Raw genomic sequence first — 24,415 nt, 5'->3', positions numbered from 1 at the left:
GAAGGATAACAAGCTTTGGTTAGAAAAAACCACTTTGCAGAAATATATTGACTGTAAAAGAATACCCAGAGGGTTACGTGTTCAAAAACCACCTACGTTTGGGAAGGAGAATGAGCATTTCATGAAAGAGTGGAACCGTATATTAGATGAGTGTTCTATAGACCTGATGCGTTTAATTATTTTTGAACGCACAAAGTCCATTTCACTCATCGAAAAAGAAATACTCAAAGAGATAAAAACCTTAGAACCAATAGTGATTGACAAGGATTGTTCTAAAATTGAAGTAGAACTTCTTGCCAAATTAGAAAGCACAGGAGAAGAGATAGTCAAAACAAAACACGAGAAATTTCTAAGAGATAAAGCTGATTATGACAATGGGAGAGAAAGAGACTGGGCCAAAGAAGGTGAAAGAGGTAGAGTGATAGATAAAATCTATATCCCTAATCACGGTGCCAGGAAGGACCAACATACATCTGGTAATAGAGGCTCCGGTAGGAGAGGCCCCCCCAGACACCGTGGTTGGTCCAATCATAGGAAACAAGATCATCATCAAAATAGATCTAGAGATAGAAAAAATGATCATAAATATGCTAACCATAACACCTATGGCAGACAAAATAACACAGAAAAATATAGGGAACAGAATCCTATACCTCTTTCCCCCAGAGACAGATCAGAACCAAAGAAACATGATAAAGTAATGACTAATAAGCCTACTAATGAGTCCCCCTCAGGTTCTCGTTTTTTAGAATTACTGAAGAGCAGATTCTCCCCGCCGAAAGAGAAAAAGAAGGAGAAGAAACAGGAACAACTAATAAGTCCAGCGAAAAAAACCAAAGTAAAAAGATCATTACCAGACGAGGAACGAGAGCAGGATCCAAGGTCAAAGAGAAGGGACTCAAGTGTAGACCTGGGATCTCCCTAGACAAAGGCATTTTCAATTTATCTACAGTAATTCTGACAAAAGATCACAAAACTGTGCTGAATAGGGGTCTTAATTTCTCCAGGTCAAGTGGTCCTAACGGTTTCCAACTATACACTGACCTACACAAATTTGTGAGAAATATGACCCTGAAACGGCATTTTATTAAAAACAAAAGCGAAACTCCACAAGTGACAAATGTAATTGAGTGTACACCAACTCCAAATGATATAGAAAATGAAAGTCTGGTTTGTAAACACACCACCTTTAAGACAAGGTCAAAATTTTACCCTGCACAATCTAAAGGGCACCACATTGACACTTTTTTCAATATGGTGCATAATGATTTTTATAGATTGGTAAAAGATTTCAATATAGGGGATCTCAGACATAACTTGAATTCTAAAGAGAACTTAGCTTTGAAATGTTTAAAAAACAACAATGATCTGATAATCAGACAGGCTGATAAGGGAGGCGGAGTGGTCCTCCAAAATCGTATTGATTACGAAAAGGAGGCCCACCGCCTCCTTTATGATTTGTCCTTTTATAAAACATTGGATAAAGATCCTACAAATGATTACATCACCCTTTTAAAGGGGTTGTTGGATGAAGCCTATAATAATACTGCTATAACTAAAGCTGAATTTGATTTTTTGTACAGAGATTCCCCCAAAATCCCAATTTTTTATCATTTGCCCAAAGTTCATAAGAACAGAACTAACCCACCAGGTCTTCCCATTATTTCGGGAATAGATTCCCTTACTGCGAATCTTTCGCAATACGTAGACTTCTTCTTGCAAACATATGTAAGCCAATTGCCATCCTATTTGAAAGATACTTCTTCCGTTCTCCTGACTTTTCAGGATTTTGAATGGAAAAGTACTTACAAATGGATTACATGTGATGTGCAAGCATTATACACTCACATTCCACATGATAAAGGTCTACAAGCAATTCAATACTATTTAGAGTCAGATAACACATTGCATCATCTCAACATAGAATTTATTTTGAAATCAATTGAGTTTATACTGACCCATAATTATTTTCTGTTTTTATCTGAATTCTTTTTACAGGTTTGCGGAACTGCAATGGGAACAAGATTCGCCCCCAGCTTCGCATACTTGTATATGGGTCAGTGGGAGGATCAGAACATCTGGAATAACAACCCCTTCAGCAGACAAGTAATCGTCTGGCGTCGCTATATTGACGATATACTATGTGTATGGGAGGGGGATGATTCTTCCATTTGTACCTTCCTGACATATTTGAATTCCAACGATAGGAACTTAATCTTTACACTTGTGTCAAATCCACTTAGTATCAATTTTTTAGATCTACAATTGACTGCATTGGACAATGGGAATGTTTCCACCAAGGTCTTTTTCAAAGAAATTGATGCCAATAATCTATTAATGGCAAGCAGCAACCACAAAAAATCGTGGATTGCGAACATTCCCAAGGGCCAATTTATTCGCATCAAAAGAAACTGTAGTGGAGACCATGATTTTGAGACACAATCAAAAATACTTTTTGATAAGTTCCTTGAGAGGGGATATTCAAATGCAAATCTGACTAGAGACCTAAATATAGTCCGAAATAAGGATAGGCAACTTATGTTAAAACCAAAAGCTAAAAAAGAAGTAAGTCATTCCCAGGATAACCTAATTGAAGTGCCTTTTATTACAACTTACAATTCAATGAATAAAAAAATTGAACGAATTGTACAACGGCACTGGGCAATTTTATGCACTGATCCGATTTTAAATGACCATATTACAAAAGTTCCTAAGTTTATATACAGAAGGGCCAAAAATCTCAAAAACACATTAGCCCCCAGTGATGTGGGTCATACCCACGCCAAGCCACTAACTTGGCTTGGAGATAAACCTATAGGTAACTATCAGTGTGGGAAATGTTCCATATGCAAATTTCTCCATCCAGAGAGAAAAACATTCAAATCATTTGTCACCGGTGAGAGTTTCGTGATTGATACTTTTATTAATTGCAATTCCACACATGTGGTATACATGATAAATTGTGATTGCGGCCTGCAATATATTGGCCGCACAAAACGATGCCTGAAACTTAGAATCCAGGAACACATCAGGAATATTAAAATAGGTTATGACAAACATAGTCTTTCCCGTCACTATGCACTTTATCACAATAAAGATCCCTCTAGTTTGCAATTTAAGGGAGTTAAAGTGGTCCCCAAAGAAAGAAGGGGAGGTGACAGGATTAAAAGTCTCTCACAACAAGAGACTTTCTGGATATATAAGATGAATTCATTGAGCCCTAAGGGGTTAAATGAAGACATTGATATCTGGTCACTTTATTAGTCTCTGTAATTTCTGTGTGTTTAAAATGACATCCATTCCTTTTTATAGATTGCTATTGCTTTGTATCTAATTATGGCTTTTCTTTTCCAGAAGCTCTACTTTTCATGCGCCGATTATGTACTTGAATTAAATCTGTTTTAGATTAAATGAATTTTATACAATGTTTGTTAATATGTTCTGTGAGACAGAGTATCACAAATCAAGAGCATTATGCTGCACCTGTAATTAATGATGTGGCAATTAGACACCGCATTTGTGATTGGGTGAAGTGTAGTATATATATATGTACATGCCCCTTCACTATGCATACATTCCCTGAAGAAGTAACCTAGTGTTACGAAACGCGTTGGATAAGAGGTGTCTATGCTGTTCTCCCCCCATCCTTTGTGATTCTGGACACTGTTTGGACACTGTTTATTAGTCATTTGCCTGGCGAAATATCTCTCCCCGCTGCCTTACAACTCTGGATTGACACGCACGCTGTGCGTTCCATGAGAAGCATTGCGGAAGCGGAGGTGCGACTAGTGACGTCATCGCTGAGCGCCCAACGAGGAGTGGCGGCAAATGCTGCAGTGTTCCATGGATGCTGAATCCTAAGGCGTCTTTACTTACCTGTGAGCTGTATGCTGTGGGGCTCTCTCTACAAGGGACTCATCCACCTACCATCCCCTAACAGAGGACGCTGGAAGAGACTGATGAGACGACTGCTGACCCAGTGTATGCTGAGATCCATCTGAGGGTGTCGCACAGTGTCATCTCCTGGTGTGGTAAACCTATATACCAACTGCTTGTTTATTCCCTACTTGATGTACGCAGAACTATTTATTTTTAACCATAAAGTCACATTTTATACTTTAATACACTATGTGCGTTGTGCGCCTTGTTCTTTTGTTTTTTACTCCTATATCTCGTTTAATGAACATGTGCCTGCTGCAGTGAATCTGATACTTGTTGACATAATACAGTGACATCAATTTAGTTTATCATCAGTTGATTATCTACATTAAATAACAGGCCTGCAATTTATTAGGATTGAGCGAGAAGTATATAAAATAGGATTGCAGCTTTAATGTATTTCGGGGAGGTAACGTGTGTCGTAGATTGTGTGAGGAACGTGTCTGACATATCTACTATAGGAATGGAATGAGCTATGAGAGCAGAGCAATGTGTCCTTGACATCACGATGGGAGAGAGAGGTGTGTGTGATATCCATGTAAGGGTTACATTTAGTGTGCAGTATGGCAACGAAGGGGTTAACATTCTTGCTAAATGTATTTTTAAACTTCTGCCCTGCATTAAGGTCTGTGCCCTGAACAGTTAAGGAGAACGTATGGGCCTGGGGAGGAAGGTAAGGAGAACGTATGGGCCTGGGGAGGAAGGTAAGGAGAACGTATGGGCCTGGGGAGGAAGGTAAGGAGAACGTATGGGCCTGGGGAGGAAGGTAAGGAGAACGTATGGGCCTGGGGAGGAAGGTAAGGAGAACGTATGGGCCTGGGGAGGAAGGTAAGGAGAAAGTATGGGCCTGGGGAGGAAGGTAAGGAGAACGTATGAGCCTGGGGAGGAAGGTAAGGAGAACGTATGGGACTGGGGAGGAAGGTAATGAGAACGCATGGGACTGGGGAGGAAGGTAAGGAGAACGTATGGGCCTGGGGAGGAAGGTAAGGAGAACGTACAGTATGGGCCTGACGTGGAAGGTAAGGAGAACGTATGGGCCTGGGGAGGAAGGTAAGGAGAACGTATGGGCCTGGGGGGGAAGGTAAGGAGAACGTATGGGCCTGGGGAGGAAGGTAAGGAGAACGTATGGGCCTGGGGAGGAAGGTAAGGTGAACGTATGGGCCTGGGGAGGAAGGTAAGGAGAACGTATGGGCCTGGGGAGGAAGGTAAGGAGAACGTATGGGCCTGGGGAGGAAGGTAAGGAGAACATATGGGCCTGGGGAGGAAGGTAAGGAGAACGTGTGGGCCTGGGGAGGAAGGCAAGAAGGAAGCATGGGACTGGGGAGGAAGGTAAGGAGAACGTATGGGCCTGGGGAAGAAGGCAAGGAGAACATATGGGACTGGGGAGGAAGGTAAGGAGAACGTATGGGCCTGGGGAGGAAGGTAAGGAGAACGTATGGGCCTGGGGAGGAAGGTAAGGAGAACGTATGGGCCTGGGGAGGAAGGTAAGGAGAACGTATGGGCCTGGGGAGGAAGGTAAGGAGAACGTATGGGCCTGGGGAGGAAGGTAAGGAGAACGTATGGGCCTGGGGAGGAAGGTAAGGAGAACGTTTGGGCCTGGGGAGGAAGGCAAGAAGAATGCATGGGACTGGGGAGGAAGGTAAGGAGAACGTATGGGCCTGGGGAGGAAGGTAAGGAGAACGTATGGGCCTGGGGAGGAAGGTAAAAAGAACGCATGGGCCTGGGGAGGAAGGTAAGGAGAACGCATGGGACTGGGGAGGAAGGTAAGGAGAACGTATGGGACTGGGGAGGATGGGGAGAGCATAACGGACTGGGGGGGAGAGGACGACGTATAGGTGTGGGGGAGAACATATAGGCCGGGGGAGGACGTATGGGCTTGTTGGAGAGGGGGGGACACAATGTATGAGTTTAGGGGTGGGGGTCAAGGGAGTCAATACCAAGTATGCGTTTGGGAGACTGTGTTGTCCGCAGCAGAGTGGGGAAGCCAGCTGGGCAACTCGGGCGGCACAGCCACTGCGTGGGCATACCTGCAGCCTCGGAGGATGCATCTCCAGTGACCCCGCTGAAGACCCTCAGCGACCTGGCAGAGGAGCAGGCGGAGGGACTTACGCAGGCCCTTGGATCGAGCGCTACATGTTAGGGTCACAAGGCCCCACCCATGCATTCAACTGGTTCTGTTTATATTAAAATGATAGCTATGGTGGGAGTTTTACACAATTGAACGCTCTTTCTGGGAGATAACTGTATACAATCTCTCACGGTATAACTGCCATAGCTGAAGAACTCTGCGACGTTCGAAAACTTGTAACTTTAATTTGTCCAATAAAAAAGGTATAATACCTATTTCCCCTTCACATTAAAAGCCTGGTAATATAAGGGCCCAATACAGGTCTAATGCTTTTGTGGGATGTAAGAATGTGTTTTTGAATCACACAGGATAAATCTAACTAAAGTGTGTGTCATCTTATACCTCCTGACTCCTTCAGGGACATACTACTAAAAAGACTCGCTGATCATTTATAGGTTTTGTTTTACTCTGTTTTATTTTGTAGCTGTTTAACCATTTGTACTTTATATAACTTTTTTTTTAACAAGCTCTGTACACCTTTAATCATATAACATTTAAAATGGGTAATTTATTTGCGCTTTAATTGAGCACATTACCTTTAAAGGGATTGCCCTTATTTTAGACACATTTTGCTATGTTGGGTTTGTATTTCATTTGTATATTTTCCTGATCGAATGATGGGCTGAGGACTACTTAGGCGTAAGCCAGGATTCAGAAATAAGTATACGGGCTACAAGCTCACCGAGTCATTTTAGAGACGTTTATGGGAGCAAAAACATGCAATATGCTCCGTTTGTTTTTGTAAAGTAAATCAGTTCTGTAGTATTAGATACTTACTGCAGTGCAAGGTATTTGGTAACAAATTATCACAAACAGGAAAGTGTTGCAGTGCTCCCAGCAGGAGCTGCAAGCTGTAATAACAGACAATGTTACAGTACCTATGTAATACAATGTTATATTGTATTTGAGGCATTCCACCGACTGAAGGATTGATTGTTGGCCATTATATGAACCCAGAGAGGATATTCGCTGATCACTCACCGAACTAATCTATCAGGAGCTTAGGTCAGGGGGGGGGGGGGGCGCGGGCAGTTGCAGAGGCCCCGCGTTCTTCCCCAAGGCATTTAAATTAAATGCCGGGGGGGGAACGCATGAAGCCCCTGCAACTTCACTTACCGGGAGTCAGAGGCTTGGTGTGATGTGTTGCCATGGCGACGCTCATAAGGGAGGCACGAGCACGTTTGGGGAGGGGGGGGGGGGGGAGAGCAGCTCAAATAGTTTGCACACCCCTGGCCTTAGGTAATTGCTTAATTAAAGGTAATCAAATGGTGTGTATGTGTAATGCTGCTTAAGGGCTCGATCACACAGGCTGCTACACGGACGCGCGTTTGCGACCCATTCTGAGCAATGTGTGAACATCCCCAGCAGACAGAATGACGCAATTGGGGGCGTGACTTTAAAAAAAAAAAAAAGGTGTGTTTGGCTGGCGGAGTACACGTGACGCGGCGGCTGGTTGAAAGCTTGGGTTGCAGCCGCGACAACGCTGCACTTTGCCGCCGGTGGTCGTTTTCTGTTTGAAAACTCCCACAGAACGCAGGGAGAGTGGCACGCGCCGCGTCGCGTTCTGTCTGAGCGAGGCCTAAGACTTGAAAATGATTATATGTCAACATTTTGGAAGCATTTGTATTGTCTGCACCCTAAATATTTACATTAGTGTAACGTACACGTGATTGTCAGTGTACAAATAGCTGCCTCAGCAACTGGCAGGAACGGAGCGGGCGCAGAGTCCAAGAGTCACATCAAGGCACCCCACCAGTTACTGAGCCCCGGAGTAAGGGCCTAAATGATTGCTGGGCGTGATAGCGTAGTTGGGGTCTAAGCGTTAGTTTATAGTGACCCATTGGGAGGGGGACAAGTTAATTGTCTGCTATTAACCCCTCTCACACGACAAAAATAAACATGCATACAATTAAGCGTGTACATGACGGTTACTGAAAACCGGTGGGATTGGGTGTCAAGCCCATGTCCCCCACGGCTGCCATTTGTTACCACCTTTCCCTTTCAGAAGCAAGGTTAAAATCTGAGCTATTACAATCTTTACTCAGTTTGATTATTGACTTTAAAATATTTGTCGTTAAATCGCACATATGCTGAAGAGACCTGGAAAGGATTATGATCTGGACACACAGGTAGACCCGCAGCTGTGATCGGGGTGCGTTCTTGGCCCTTTGGTTTCCTGTTTGAGCTGGCTGTCAGGATCATAAGATCGGGGGACAGGAGAAGTTATTCTGCAACAGAACAACATTGAAGGTTGCACCCTGGATGTGAAGGCTAAAGTTTCCAGTCAGGTTTTGTTTTAGAAGAATGGCAGATCACCGCACAGCTGCTCCGGAGTCCCCCGATACTGATGTAGCAGGTTTCTTTGATCATTCCTGGTGGGATATAGTGTAATATTCTGCAGACCCAATCATTAAATCCTAGAGAAGCGCAGCGATATTCTATGTTCTAAAAAAAATATTGTTATCTGAGGGGGAACAATAGACCTTAATACATCTGTACACACCAAGAGCAGAAAAACACCAGCAGTCAGACTCATAATAATTTTGTTTATTCGTTATTTTTATTTACATTTAGCAATGTGTGTAAATATAGTGTTTATATACAAACATCAAGGAGAAGTAAATACGGGCTGTAGGGACACACTTATTGAGGGCCAGAGTGACACAGGGACACACAAGTTCAGCTCTCTTTGGTGTGCAAGGGCGTCACACTTTGCACGGTTACCTAAAAGGTGCAGCCCTATGTTCAAGTCTTTCCATAGGTACATTGTAAAATTGTGCAGCAGTTTTTAATTTAGTTTAAAAGGTGGTGTTAAATGAGGGCTTTCAATATAACACTCACTTTCGTGAGACCCCTATATAAATCCCTTGCACCTGCCCCCCCATTTGTTCATGTGAGGTACTGGAGTGTGATTCTCATTGGTAGAGCAGTTATTGAACAAACAGCACCACATAATAAAAGCCTTATCCAGATTGGGGGACTTGTGTTTCTCTTGCTGCCTTCAGACATGCTAATATTGTTAGGAACAAAGTAGCAACAATACTAACAAAGCAACTGTGTCAGTCCTTGATCTTCGCTAAGTGGTCCACCGCATGAGTGCAATGGAAAGGGTTCAGGCTTCATACCATATATACATCAATATAAGAGAGGGTTGCCTCTAAGTCTACTTCTCTTGTGATGAACAGGGTAAGGGCCCCATAGATGCACACATTCTAGTGGTATTATTTAAAAGTTACTTTTCACTTGCTCCCCAGCTATTGACTTTCCTAGCCATTGAAAACAGTTAAATAAATCTGGTACCTTGCGTCCGATAGACTTCCCGTGCTTAAATATACATGCAGGGACCATAGTGCAAAGTGGGGCTTGAAGTAAAAGAAAGCATGGTCGGGGTTTAAAAGGACATTTGCCATTATGGTGCATTGCAGCTCTGGCACGCAGATACCCAAGATGCACGGTTTCTACCTGCAACCATGCAATTAGAATGTAAAAATCTGGGTGGTTTAGATCAAAAATCGAGGTCAATGCTCCCAGCAGCACCACTCATGGACCTTACAATGCCCCTAAAGTCTCATGCACAGAAAAAGCTTCACTGAACATACATGGCTGAATCCATCTGGCCTACACAGCTGGAATGCTCTATTCATCCACAGCTCACTTTAATTGTTCCAGGCACATTTTTTTAATTTAAAATATAAGACAGACACCCTAGCTTATAGTAGGTAATATGGTTGATGGCACTTACATCAAATGCCAATGTGGTACTTCATCCATTAAATTTTTTTTGCAAGTAGGTTCTACATCAGCCACATTGAAGTGTAGTCACCAAGCCCCCACAACTTAAAATAGAAACACAAAGCTCACGCCACACTTTCCCATTCATTTCCAAGACACCTACCCCTACAAACAAACATTCACCATGTGCTGATACACATGGATGGTTCCTCTCTCTTGGAAACGTCATAGTGCATTGGTACAACGGATGTCATGAGCAGAAACTGCTTTGCCATCTGAAAGTTCTTCACTCTTGTGAAGTCCTCGCATAGAGGGAAGAAATTAACTAGGAGGGAAAAAAGCAGCTCCTCTAGCAAAGCAGCTAAACCATAAAGCATGGGAGGAAGCCATGCGCACCCCAAGAGTATTTACACCCAACAGTCAATCTAAATCAGTCTTTCCATTCATATGTTAAACAGAAAACCCACCACTATCTGGGAATATACAGTACATGAATTTAACCATTAAATATAATTATACCAACTTAATAAACCACAATATGCAGATTACGTATTTGTTTATATGGCAGGGCCCCATTGTTTTTTTTAATGCAATAACGCACTTTAATACATTTTCCCGACTTCTGGTTTGAGCTCCCAGAACCTCATGCAGGATTAACGTCTTTAGAAAGATTGCTGGTGCACGGCCGCAGACAAAGCTTCAGTTTATAAAGCCGTCATTACTAAAGTTACTTCCATATTAACGCCACATAAAAAGACATCACCTCCAGTCACTGTTTCAGAATTGTCCCCTCCCATAAGAATGTAGTCCCTTATTACGTGTATAGGACGGTGGGGAGAGAAAGAAGAGGGGGTTGGGGGGGGGGGACATCAGATACCCAGCAGGGACCACAGCTGTTTGGCACAACAGTAAAGTCACCTTCGCTAAAAAGCCACTTAATCTATTAAATCACTTCCTCTCCCTCCCATAATATGAACATTTAACTCAGTCCTATGAACAGCACCCCAAAATATAAGCAACAAATAACTAAGACAAACCACATTAAAATTAGAATTTTGAGAACAAATGGCAAGTACATGTCCAAATTTAAACGCCTTCATTCATAGGGATTGAAAAATCTAAACTTGCACCATGACTCGTGCTTTAAAGCTCCCCATCTGAAACATCCTGGATGTTTAGCCAGTACGACCGTTGAATGGTTACTTCCACCTTCAGAAAGCGCATGGTCGTGTGGAACGGCTGCCGACTCTCCCACAGTGACTCAGTAATGATGGCTTTATAGATCAAGACCGTTTATTATACACGGCTGCCGCGCAACAGCCATATTCTTCCGAATAGCACAAATCTCCCGTTGCTCTGCCCACGGCGACCGCCTGTTACATGGCTCACTGGTCAAGTGGACGAACGTATCAACTCTCCAGTTATGAATGTTGGACTTCCTATAAGTGAGCCATTGGGTGGCTCCATTTTTAACCAGGCACTGCATGAATGGTTAGATTGGTCAGTCAACACCTATAGCAATTGAACGTAAAAAATAATAAAATACACATCTTTGAATTCTATGTATGTGAAAGCAATGTTGTGTATATCAGTCTCCCAAAATTTCTTCAACACCGTTGGCACGTGTTCCAAGTTACATTTACCATGTTATTTGCTTACAGCCACCTGGAAAGGTACGTAATGCTGTTATTACAATGCTCTGGTGCAGATTAGGCTGAGCATTGGACTTTACTATGGGGGAGTAACAGAAGGTTCTGATGACTCCCCCTGTGCTTCCATTGAAAACGCAAACTAGTGTTCATTGAACCTTAAACCCTCTGGTAACAAAGGGGCTAACTGCTCCAGGATAAAGCATGTGTTAGAACTTAAAAAGCAGCATTTATATTACAACCCCCCCCCCCCCCCCTATACCCCAAACCCTTATTCTGAAATCCGCTGCTTTAGGCGCATATTGAATAAGCCCCTCACAGCTCCCCACACGCTTTGTGCCTTTGCTCATTTAGGCCCACGTTCACAAAACTGTGTCAAGCGTGAGCGCATCTTTACATGCATTCACATGAATGGGAGTAAAAGGCGTGATTAAGCGTGGCATCCTTTTGCCGATCTGGGCCCATGCAGAGTACCTGCCTCTGCTGATTATTACCGAGAAGAACTAAGGGATCTATTAACTAAAGTGCTATAGCCACTGCACATTGGCCTCAAGTGACCAGCTTGTTTTTGATTGATGTCTATTACACAGCTAAAATAACCCTTTATAGTTTGATGATTTCTCTTGGTTGGTGCTTGTAGGGTGTTAAAGTACATGACAGGCAGCAGGGGACAGCGGATATAATTACTAGAAGGCTACAATAATACTTTAATGAACTGCTGTTCTCCAAGCAGTAGAATCCTTAGAGCAGGGTTGGCCAACTGGTCCTCAAAGGCCACCAACCAGTCAGGTTTGAAGGATATCTCTGCTTCAGCACAGGTGGCTCAGTCTTCGCCCTTGAAGACGAGTTGGCCACTCCTGCACCAGAGAATTGAAAGTGATGGTCGTGCTCAACACGGCATTGCAGCATATTCCTTTGATGGGCCCAAGTTTTGAAATTGTGTCAACTCCCGACTTTGGGGTACACCAGACAGCTGGCACAGAGCTACCCTCTTCTGAATGGCAACAATGGTATCTCTAGGTAGGACATTCCCAAAGCCCTGTTACGCCACAGACCTTCCCATTACCGTATATAAAACACACGCACATATATATATAAATAGATATACAGTTCTACATGTCTGTTAGGACATATCCAATGCAGGGCAAGCGACAAGAATGCTGCAGTTAAAGCTCCCTCCCACCGTGATCACCTGACAAACCATTCCAAGCAGAATGGAGCATTGCCCCCCTAGCACTGGTAAAAGAGGCAACATTGGATGAACTTACTGCCCTAATAGAGCTGAACCTAAGCTCTCCCTTCTCACTGTCCCTCTGGAGCGACTGTTGGACCAGTCGTTACCCGAGATGTTCGGGCAGGGTTTAGCCTCTTAGCTTTGTGCTTCTGTTTCCCATACGGTTCTCTCGTGGCCTCAGGTCAGCACCAGGGGTCCCTGGAGGAGCGACCACGGCACAGGCTATCACTGCGCTGCCAGGCGCTGTGGATGAGGGACAGAGCATCTTCACACTTCTTTAGAGCCGTTTCCTGGATTGGCTTGTGTGGGAGGTCCACCTGAAATACAAGGCGGGGTCATTAACCAATCCCACTGTCCTGCGCTTTCAGCTAAGCCTTAGATTCTAAGGGCTGGGACCCGCTGCGCCCGGCGGCGCGGGCGGCCGCACGAGCGTTCCCCACCAGCAGGGGAATCCTCCCGAGCAGGTCCCTGTCCCCCTTGGCTGCACAGCTCACTACACGCTCTGACGCGTCAGCCGCCAGGGGATTCAAGAGAATTGTAATACCAAGCGGTGACGCGTCACGTGGTGTGGTTGTGAGCCAATGAGGAGGGGAGGCTTCGGGAGGAGGGGAGGCTTCGGGGAGCGGGGAGGAGAGTGTGGGGGGAAAGCAGCATGAGTGCCTGTGTGTGTGTGTGTGTGTGTGTGTGTGTGTATGTGTGTATGTGTATGTGTGTGCCTGAGTGTGTGAGTGCCTGTCTGTGTGTGAGCGGCTGAGGAGTTGAGGGGCTAAACAGTTGAGGGGCTGAACAGTTCAGCTATTATGGAGTGGTTGTATACAACATGTACATTCATTAAATAAATGCAACATCAAACAACTTAGACAGTGTCTATCAATACATGGTTGAGGGGCTGAACGGCTGAGGGGCGGTCCCACCCCCTCACGTCATGGCCGCGCCCCCCCCACGTCATGGCCGCCCCCCGCCACGCTCGCAAAAATGGTCCCTTTGGACCGGAAAAAGCCCCAAGTCTGTCTGCAGTGCGGGCGCGTGGTCTGAGGCAGCGGGCCTTAGCCTAAGAAATGCAACATGGGCTCATCTCAAACATGACACACAGATTGGGCATGGAATCTTCCTGAGCCAAAGTGAACCTGTGAACCTCCCATTGCTGGTGAACACAAACTCTTTAAAATGTTCCCATTGGTGACAAAACAGATATCTGCTGCACACCAGAAATAATATATATAATTGGTGATGCATGGGGATTTATATATTAGTTTCATGTCAAAGACACAGTATTATTTGTATTAATAGAAATCCTGACACTTAGTAGGTAATTAATGTTACCAGCCTCGATTTGATATGCCACAAAGGGGTGTCTCCCTTGTACGTTTCTGGCGGTCAGAACATCTCCTGTCCCAAGTTGCACCTTATTACATGATGGGCAGGTACCACCACCATAAATGGAGAACATTAGAGATGGACCCATCAAAAACTGGTCTCAACATTTTCACCGGCAGCCTATAGACATCCGTCCCCTGACAGCAGGTTTAATTTTGATATCCTATCATGACACTGTTGAACAAGATCTTGAAGAAACCATATTACTGGCGGAAACCCCACAGAAGAGAATGCATTAATACATCGGTTAGCCACTTCTCTACATGACATACAAGCTACACGGTGCAAAGTAATGAGCTGCAGGCATCTTTTTAATAAACTACATTTTAAAAGCTTCTCCAATTAATTGAGGTGGTGAGCTGACAGAATAAGATGTAGTAAAACGTTATTGGATGCCAAACACATATGATGCCCCTTAAAGCAGGTGGCTCAACCAGTGGCTCAGTCTTCGACTGGGCCACCTGTGCTGAAGCTGGGATATCCTTAAAACCCGACCTGTTGGGGGGAGGGGGAAGTCTTGAGGACTGGAGTTGAACGCCCCCTGCTTTAGATGGAGTGATCAGAGTGAGGAGACCCCCTCCTATGTCATACCATCAGGTTTTCTTGTGGATGGCTCATCCTCCAACATGGGTTCCCCAGTCTCACAGACACACTCACCTGGTACATCGCTTTCCAAGCGGCTCTCAGCACAGAAGCAAAGCGCTCCAGCTCCTGCGTGCAGCTAAAATACAACACCCAGGGGGGCAGGAACTGCTTGCGATCCGGAGTGAACTCCTATGAGGGAGAGACAAGGGTCACGGTCTCAAATCAAAATGGATTTGGCCTTTCCACGTAGTATGACTCAAATGATGGCGGGAACACATGCACATCGGAGTGTAAACACTGTTTTAATGCAGCAAATCAAAGTAACTTTTTTTTTAACATAGCATTGAAGTCTCCGGAGCTGAACCCCATTAATTTCAGCCCCAGGGACCACCTGCCTCCCAAAATACTTATGGGGTGCCGGTATCTCCAGGCTGTTTCAGGTTCTCGTCACGCGGGTTAATAGGAAGCCGCAGCGGAATGACACCACAGCTTCCTATTGGCCCGAGGGAGCTTTAAACGCCGTTCCGAAAGCCCCAGCTAGCCCAGACGGAGCTGCTACCGGCAACCGAACAGCAAGTCCCGGGCCCTGGAAAAGCCATCGGCGAGCCTAGCGGTCATACCCTCCTGCTCCACCAGGGGTATCACCTCTGCACCTTTTAGCGCTACAGCCCTCGATCCCTTTCCCTCATCGCTCCCCAGCATTGGAAAATGGAAAGTTCTGCCCCTCATTCGTCACGCACCTTCACTTTCCATTTCCAAAGGTCAGCTAAAGATGTCACCTCTAAAAATCCGTGCTAATACCAGACACACCTTACCGACTGCGCTAATAAACGCACTTCTATCCCTCCTGTGTTTGCAAGTCTCTCAATAAACCACTTCTACTGTAAGCACTTCCGGGCAGGGTCTCTCACCTCCCACCCCCTTTGCCTCTTGTCATGTACTTGTTGCCTTTATCTTTATTGTTGGTACTTCATTTTCACAGTAAGGGAAAGCGTGGGGTACACTATATAACCATTATACACACACACACACACAATACATATACAGTATGCCAAAACCCGCAAGCAAAAGCTTCCCTCCTAATGTCCCCTACACCAGGGAGTGGGACTCCCAGCGGCAAGCCTGGGCACTACGTAAAGCAGCACCTTCCAGGCTCCTCCGGTAGCAAAAGGATTATATTGATGGAAAGTTGCACGTTTTGGCAAGAATGCAAGGTTTCCTTCAAATGGATTTTTTTTTAAATAAATATGCGCGTGGCAGGCGGTGTGCCCCGGCACTGCGCGTGGCAGGCGGTGTGCCCCGGCACTGCGCGTGGCAGGCGGTGTGCCCCGGCACTGCGCGTGGCAGGCGGTGTGCCCCGGCACTGCGCGTGGCAGGCGGTGTGCCCCGGCACTGCGCGTGGCAGGCGGTGTGCCCCGGCACTGCGCGTGGCAGGCGGTGTGCCCCGGCACTGCGGGTGGCAGGCGGTGTGCCCCGGCACTGCGGGTGGCAGGCGGTGTGCCCCGGCACTGCGGGTGGCAGGCGGTGTGCCCCGGCACTGCGGGTGGCAGGCGGTGTGCCCCGGCACTGCGCGTGGCAGGCGGTGTGCCCCGGCACTGCGCGTGGCAGGCGGTGTGCCCCGGCACTGCGCGTGGCAGGCGGTGTGCCCCGGCACTGCGCGTGGCAGGCGGTGTGCCCCGGCACTGCGCGTGGCAGGCGGTGTGCCCCGGCACTGCGGGTGGCAGGCGGTGTGCCCCGGCACTGCGCGTGGCAGGCGGTGTGCCCCGGCACTGCGCGTGGCAGGCGGTGTGCCCCGGCACTGCGCGTGGCAGGCGGTGTGCCCCGGCACTGCGCGTGGCAGGCGGTGTACCCGGGCACTGCGCGTGGCAGGCGGTGTAAATGGCGAGTGCTACACGGGAATAATAAAAAAGAAATGAGTGAGCCGCAGGTCCCCCTCGCTCGGACGCTCACCAGGATGCAGTACTCCTTGCTGTGCTCGGTGCTCAGGGCAGAAACGTCAGGCAGCTCTGCAATCCCCAGGGCTCGGAAGAAGCTGGTCTGGCAGTCCTGGTGACAGGTGATGACCTTGTCCTGTGTCAGCACTAGGCAGCAGGGAAGGCAGGGGGAAGGGACACCCCCCTGTGGGATGACCTACGGGGCACAGGTACACATAGTAATGAGAAGACTTAACATGCAGTGCTTACCTTCAGCCTCCAGGTGAGCAGGAATCCTATTCATTCATTCGGTGCACACAGCAGAATGTTCCGTTGCAGGTGACGTCACAAGCACGAGTTACTGCATTTTGTCGCAGCAGTAAAATAAACCAGGGCGGCTTTCTTTGCTATCCCCATGCTGTAGTGTAAATCTGGGGTATGAATACGTGGCTATGTGGGTTCCGTTAATCCCTCCCACACGATCTTGTGCACATCACACACACGCAACTGGGCAATCTCATTGTTGCTCCTTTCTGTTTTCTGATTGCAAGTATATTGCAGATTAATGGTAGACCCTATACACATTCAATATTCTTCTATGGCGACCTTTGAATCAGGGGTTCATCCTATGTTATTTGTATTTTCTTCCGCCTCTGTGCTTCCCTTGCACAGTGCAGGGCACACCGTCAGCGCTGCACAAGGCTATTACACTTAGGGTGGCAGCGCGGTCTGAGGACTCACCCCCTTGGACACAGCCTGGCACAGGTGCTGCATCCAGTCCGCCATCTCCTCCTCGTTGTCAGCACTCAGCTCCAGGGAGGGCTGGTCTGTGAGGATCACTTGGAAAGTGTGGGGTCTGTCCGTGGTGTTTGCCCGCCGGCAGCCGCCACACTGCTCCCCGCTGCAGGGAACAGGACAGTAAGGTGTGTGTACCAAGGTCACTTGGATTTCACTGGTTTAACCAGCTGTTTACCAAATGCTACAACAGCCTGCAAGGAAGTTCTATGAACCAACACACTGCTTATGGGACTACTAAACTTCGAACCATTGCTTGGAGTGCACAAATGCCACATATGACCTTATGAAACCTTACAAGTATTTTCTTCATATGGAAACATTCAAGAGTCTTGCGCGGGTGCAATAAAAGGTCAAAATGCATCTACAATTCTGTATGACCAATTTTGTACTAGAAGTGTACACTTCGAAGCCTAGGTACACGACCGGCTGCTTATTCCCCGGCCTGTATGCCGAGGACGCTTACCCCATGTTTATAGACAGCATGGGGATGACATCCGTCCTGTCTGGGTACTGGTATAAGATTCCGTTACTGTAAAAACAAACACAGGGAGAGGTTTCAGTACATCAGTGACTGATGTAGGAACAAAAGCAAGAGAGGTGCTCATCTTTCTAAAAACCTTAAAGAGCAGCTAATAAGAGGTTAGTGTTGCTCCTCTTTAAATCTGCTTACCTAAGAACCACGAAGCAGCTCTTCCAGTTCTCTTTGCCCAGGTAGGAGGTGCTGGCCTTGTAATGCAGGATCGCCTCCTTGGAGATGGACTGGTCCTTGGATGTGTAGTGAGAGCTAGCCGGCCCGAGAGCTTCATCCAGAGGGTCTTCCCAGTGAACCAGCCCATAAAACCGCATGACCACCTCCGAGGCCTGTGAGAGCAGCAAGTAAAGAGCACTTACCTCCAAGACTGCTTTTAGGATACCCAAGACCCTGTGCAAACACTACCACACACATTGATGCTGCACTTTAACCCTTTCAGTGCAGGCCCCTCTAGCACAGAATGGATTCATTTGTAGTAAAGCCACAGTATTGATTACAAGTACCCTTTCCTCCTATATACATGTGAAAGCCACGGCAGCTGCCAACTCCTAAAAAATGGCAGGTTTCCACATTACCAGTAGAATACAAAATAAACACATCATCAGATGTTACTTATATATTGACATGTTTGTTGGTATTACTGCTCAAAGCATTTTTGTGATTTCATCCATGGCTTCTATTCAATATGCGGTGTAACTACTTTCCCATAAGATTTCAGCTTGTCGAAAAAGGGCTGAAATCTTCCAGAGCACGGGAAAGACCTCTTCACATGGTACTGAACAGGGGCTTGTGATGCATCACCCAAGGACTGCATTATATCAGCTGGATGTTTTGAAGTCCCTTCTGGTAAGGGCCTCACCTCTAGCTTGGACTCCTGAGACACAAACTTCGCCAGTGACAGTCTTTCCATGGTGGCATCGGTTAGGACACCTGGGTAGGGGGGCTCACGACATCCATTGATCATAGCCGACTTCAGTGCTGCTATGAAGATCCTGAAGAGTAGAGAAAGTTCAGAATGAATCGTCGTAGAGTAAAATGGTTTGCCAAGCTCCCAGTCAAAGATTCACTGTGTGCAAAAGTATAGAAATATGTGAACAAGCACTAAATGCTGAAACGCTTACTTGATTTTATAATAAATTTAACTCCAGCCGACATACATTCTATATATGGCATATTTGCTTGGCCCCTTGCAGACGCAATTACCAGAACGCCCTCCTACTGTCTCTGTACGTTCTCCCTACCTACCAATTAGACTGTAAGCTCCTCGGGGCAGGGACTCCTCTTCCTTAATGTTACGTTTATGTCTAAAGCACTTATTCCCATGATCTGTTATTTATATTATCTGTTATGTATTTGATTACCACATGTATTAATACTGTGAAGCGCTATGTACATTAATGGCGCTATATAAATAAAGACATACAATATTTTAGATCCAGGATATAGTGTACCCCCCATACCCTATGGAGTAGTACCTATAAGCACATCTACTCCAAATATATCATGGACGGGAAGCAGACCGTCCCCCAACTGTATGAAGCTCTGCGACTTACTCTGTTAGAGCCACATCCGCTGTATCCACCAGGAACTGACGCCGTCTGTTGGTGCATACCAGGGTCACCGTCTGTTGGTCAAGGCCGACCTAAGAGAAACAAGCAAAGAAGACAGACACCTGAGAGAGAGAGAGCACAGGAGAGCTCTGCATGAGAGAGAGAGAGAGACCTGGAAGAGTCCCACATCAGAAAGACATCCAGTAAAGAGGGAATGACAAGAAAGAAAAGCCGATCTCACAAATCAGATGGATACGTTGAGAGAGAGAGAGACAGACAGGTTTCACTCACGGAGATGTAATCGAGTTCGTTGTAGGAGACCGCATCCTCTACCATGTAAGGCTTATCAGCAGCACCTGTGGGGAAGGGGATAACTGAGCCAGAGAACATGACGTGAAAAGGAGACAAAAAAGTGGGGAAGGAACAGAAAATGAGAAGTGGGAACAGAGAAAGAATTGTTACAGAAACAAGGAAGCTGAGGAAAAGACAAAGAGGGTGTGGGACTGGAATGAGGGGGATGGGAAATAGCTGTGACCCAGTCACCTTTTCTCAACAGGTAGATGTAACAATCTGTCAGTAGCACGTAAACCAGTTGTAGATCACCCTCCATGTGCCCGGTGCTCATCCTGATCATCTGAGAAACAGGTAAGGAGGACAGGGACAGCTCACATTACATGGCAAGATCAGGGCAGCCCATCCAGGAGGCTTGGACACACTGCAGGCAGCAACGGTGTGCGCGTGGATGAGAAGTAGGAACACACGTCCACCTCACCTTAAAGAGCTGCTCCTCATTTTCTCGGAATACATGAATCATCAATAGCAAAAGCAGATTATTATCCACCCTGCAGGGAAGACAAGACAACAGAACTGTATGCTCTAAAAAGCTTTTCATAAAAGATGCAGTAGTCTTTAGGTCTCCTAGTACAGTCATTTAGTGTACTAAGGCATTTAACAATTCCCAGCACAGCTCTAGAGGTTACTGTGAATAGGCTTCACGCGACTCCTCCAGAACACGGGGCCAATAAGTATTGCTTTGCAAAACTAACAGAGAAAGGCATTCAGGAGGCCATGTTCTCCAGCAGTAACGTAATGGAGTGATGTCCTTCAGGGCCTCAGTGGTATATACCTGAACTCGCAGGGGTGAAAGGCTTCAGAGGGGCTACCCTGACCCTCCTCAACTCCTGAGTCGTCTGCAATGCTCAGTGCTGGGCTCTCCTTCCCACAAGGGGGTGTTGCTGATGGGGCTTCTTCTGAGTGGGCCGCTAGAGATCCATTAGTCTCTGCCTTTCCTCCTCCCTTTTCCTCTTGTCCAGCATCCTCAGTGCCACCAGAAACATGTGCCTGTTGGCCCTGGCCTGGAGAGTCATGGTAGCAACCACCTGTTGCACCAATGTGTGGACTCTCTGGAGTAAAGCGGTAGAAGTCCATGGGGTCCTGCAATTCCTGACCAACATCTTGGCTCTGGAGGCCACCGGGGTTGACTCCCGGAGAGCAGGTCCGAAAGGACTGATCTGTGGGCTCAGGGTGACCGTTCCAGCCGTGAGGATCCAATTGGCCGTTCAGCTTCTCCATGACATCGCTCAATGACTGCCCCACACGCTCCATGGATGTGTCCTGCATTTTGGGCAGGCGGAGTGTGTCCTCAGGGAGGTCACATGGTTTCTCCTTAGCAGCTCCATTGCAAGCAGCTGATATCTTCTCCTGCTCTGCTTCAACTTTGTCTGGCTCCGAGGTGCCCACGGGACGCTGGCTTCCCTCTTCTGAGCGACCCCTCCGACGCTTTCCACCTCGCTTCTTCTTCCCCAACCTGGGAGGAGGAGACATTATTCCAACTACTGAAGTGTTTGCATACGCAATACATTCATTGCCAGTGACTGACGAAAACCCTTTGGGATCTAGGGAACCCAGTAGCCCAGAGTGGAGAAATCAAAAGGAGAACTTGAAGAGCTTATCCAGGTAACTCTGGGAGGAATGTGGAAGCTAAGGGCCCTGGGGTCTCATCAGCCTTAAGTGGTGTGAAAAGGCAAGAGCCTAGGCGTACTACAAGGGACTGAGGGGGTTGTGGTTAAAAAAGTGCCATCCTACTTAGGCTAAGGCCCCGCTCCCAGAGTCAGCGCACCTGCGCTGCTGACAGGCGGTGCGCTGAGATACACAGACCGCGATCTGCGGTCTGTAGGGAGCGGGAGCCGGAGCGGGAGGTGGGCGGGAGGTGGGAGGTTTGATCGGGAGGTGGGCGGTTTGACAGGGAGGGGGGGCGTGGCTTGAGCGGAGGGACCCGCTACTCTCCCCCCCCTCCCTCCACGGACTCGGGCTGGAGCTGGAAAGTAAGTTTAAACACACACACGCAGGCACACACACACACACACACACACACACACACACACACACACAGACAGACAGACACAGACAGACAGAGGCAGGCACTCACGCACTCGGGCACACACATACACACACAGATAGGCATGCACGCACTCAGACACACACACAGAGAAAGGCACTCACCTGCTGTCCCTCCACACTCCTCCCCGCTCCCCGAAGCCTCTCCTCCTCCCGAAGCCTCCCCTCCCCATTGGCTCACAGCCACACACGTCACGCGTCAAAGCTAGAAAACACCATTCTCTGGTGTCTCCAGCGGCTGACGCGCTACAGCGTGTAATCAGCTGTGCAGCCAGTGGGGACCGGGACCGGCTCGCGAGGATTCCCCTGCTGGTGGGGAACTCGCGACCCGCCGCCCGCGCCAACGAGCGCAGCGGGACCGAGGCCTTAGGATCAAAGTGAACTAATAGAATAGGCTGAACCAGGTAATGGAGGTAATGGGGGCTGATTCATTCCAGTGATAAGGGAATCAGATTGATGGACACCCTGCTCCATGTGGCGCTCCCTAAACTTAGGGAGAAGGAGCGGCTCTGTAAACAAGACTGAGTTTGAATCAGGGGAACCTGGTTCAATTCATGGTCAGCTCCTTGTGATCTTGGGCAAGTCACGATATCCCTGTGCCTCAGGCACCAAAAAGCATAGATTGTAAGCTCTACAGGGCAGGGACTGTCTGTAAAAATCCTACGTGTGCTATACTGTAATTGGGGAGAGAAAAGCACTATATGAAATAAAGTTATTATTCTATCATGTGGATGCAATATCACCCTCCCCCCTCACTGACCTGATGACTTCAAGCTCCAAGCTGCTCTCAGAGTACACGGCGTAGTTCGATGTGGTTTCGTCCCTCTGGCCTGCACTGTGCACTGGGGTGCTGTCCGAGGCAGAGAGACTGTCCCCTGCATCCTGAGCGCTAAGGTCAGTGCTGTCGGAGGTGAGTTCTGCTGTCCTTGGTGCCAGGTTATATGACGCGGTGGTGTCTATGGATGTTAGATCCTGCTCTGAGTCTTGCGTAATAGGGTCACTTGTGTCCGGTGTATCCTCGGCTGTCCCAGGCTCTGTGGTGATATCAGATGACAGCTCCTGAGTGAACGGATTGTACCGGTGCGGGGGGCTCTTCCCCCGTGTATTGGGGCCATTGTGCAAAGCTGTTGCCAGGCAGGGGAAGTTAATCCCGTCAGGGAAGTCCCCCTCTGTAACAGGGGAGGGTGAGAGGGGAGATCGTCAGTTAACTTAAGCTATAAGACCTAATAGTGTGTACAGGTCTGTTCATGTGTACACACAATCCCATTTATGAACAACTCTTGGTGGTCCAATAAAAAGTCTAACAACTCTACTTTACAAGAAGTTAAGCAACCGCTCCGGTTGTAAAGGGGATAAGGCTTCAGTCCCACTTGGGACAAGCTGGAATTTGAGTGTAAAGCATGGAACTTTGTATCGCTCTACTTCTATATAAGTTACCAAGAGAGACGCAGAACTAAACTCAATTAACTCCCCATTAATGGAGACAAAACAAGGGGAAAGGGGCAGCAGTGGAATGGCTATTACAGAGCTGCAACTTGTTCAGTGGGATTAGCAATAAACTGCAGCCCATATTACGCGCAAAGAGCAAACATGGGATTTAATGGGCACACTTTGGCCATGGGGAATGGCAGAGCCTTGCATGCCGATCAGTACACAGATCATAAAGGCAGGACACAGCACAGACCCTGTATACATACAGATCAGTCTGTTAGTTAAACAGGATAAAACTTGGAACTGGTTAGAGCATTAGTGACAACACATACATGCTTTACATACCAAAAGTTACAAAGACATTACAAGTGTTACCTCCAATTAAATGCACACTCCCAAAAGAGAACTCCTGAGTGCCACACAACTTGCGGATAACACCCCAAACACACTCCTCTGTGTCTAACCCCATTTGCTGCTGGAAAAAGGACTGCAAAGCAATGTGTTGCAGACACCCCTGGGTACAAAGGGATTAAGGGATGACTTCACCCCAGTCAAACCGCAGTTCACGATATGGTCATCTTCTGGGATTGGAAGTCAGGCAGACATATATAGCCCTGAATAAGGGGGGCTGGCAGAAACTTGCAGGAGAGTAGGGGCTTTAGGTGAGCAATGGGAATAGGGAAAGCTCGATGGCCCTACGGAATATGGAATGCCCTTCTTAAATGCCAAAATCGGCTTCACTGCTACGAACCAACAGCTTCTCCTTCCCCCCACCCCTCCCCCTCACAAACTGCTGAAGCTTTCTGCAATGCAATGCCTAGTCATGCAGTAAAAGAGAAGGAGGGAGAAGAGAAAGCAGGTGTGTCAAAACTGGGGGAGAGAAGTGAGAAAAGTAAGGACCTCAGAGAGAATGCAAGACAATACACGGAGAGAAGAGAACAAAGCTAAGAAGGAGGGGGAATACACGAAGTGGAGAAAGCGGGAGGATACGGGGAAAATAGGGCAGAGGCGAAGGAAACTACAGTTATGGTGGAGAAGAGAGGGGGAAAAGGCCAAGAGAGAAGGATGGATGGTTCCCACCTTCCCAGTCTGTGCTGGGCACGGACGGCACTGCAGGATAAACATCTCCAAAATCATAATCTACAGAGAC

The 24,415-nt window shown here is 47.2% G+C and overlaps 1 protein-coding gene across 2 annotated transcripts in view; it reads right to left on the bottom strand.

Moving 5' to 3' along the window:
• Positions 1–8,599: 8,599 nt before the first annotated feature.
• The window catches only part of PLEKHM2 (pleckstrin homology and RUN domain containing M2), a 41,434-nt gene continuing 25,618 nt past the window's right edge, over positions 8,600–24,415 (bottom strand). The window contains exons 7-20 of one of the 2 annotated variants that reach the window (XM_075605916.1): positions 24,346–24,405; positions 22,595–23,003; positions 20,564–21,244; positions 20,210–20,279; positions 19,981–20,071; positions 19,729–19,793; positions 19,441–19,529; positions 18,747–18,879; positions 18,026–18,216; positions 17,819–17,884; positions 17,299–17,458; positions 16,595–16,774; positions 14,717–14,833; positions 8,600–12,999 (exon numbers count right to left, since the gene is read on the bottom strand). In XM_075605916.1, the coding sequence (XP_075462031.1) occupies positions 12,865–12,999; positions 14,717–14,833; positions 16,595–16,774; positions 17,299–17,458; positions 17,819–17,884; positions 18,026–18,216; positions 18,747–18,879; positions 19,441–19,529; positions 19,729–19,793; positions 19,981–20,071; positions 20,210–20,279; positions 20,564–21,244; positions 22,595–23,003; positions 24,346–24,405 (2,447 nt within the window). In that variant the 3' untranslated portion in view covers positions 8,600–12,864. The remainder of the gene's footprint in view (positions 13,000–14,716; positions 14,834–16,594; positions 16,775–17,298; positions 17,459–17,818; positions 17,885–18,025; positions 18,217–18,746; positions 18,880–19,440; positions 19,530–19,728; positions 19,794–19,980; positions 20,072–20,209; positions 20,280–20,563; positions 21,245–22,594; positions 23,004–24,345; positions 24,406–24,415) is intronic. The other variant, XM_075605917.1, reaches the window with a different exon arrangement.

Source organism: Ascaphus truei, chromosome 6 (genome assembly GCF_040206685.1).
Source record: "Ascaphus truei isolate aAscTru1 chromosome 6, aAscTru1.hap1, whole genome shotgun sequence".
In the NCBI taxonomy this organism is placed as follows: domain Eukaryota; kingdom Metazoa; phylum Chordata; class Amphibia; order Anura; family Ascaphidae; genus Ascaphus; species Ascaphus truei.
This window is presented reverse-complemented; position numbering and strand designations above follow the sequence as displayed.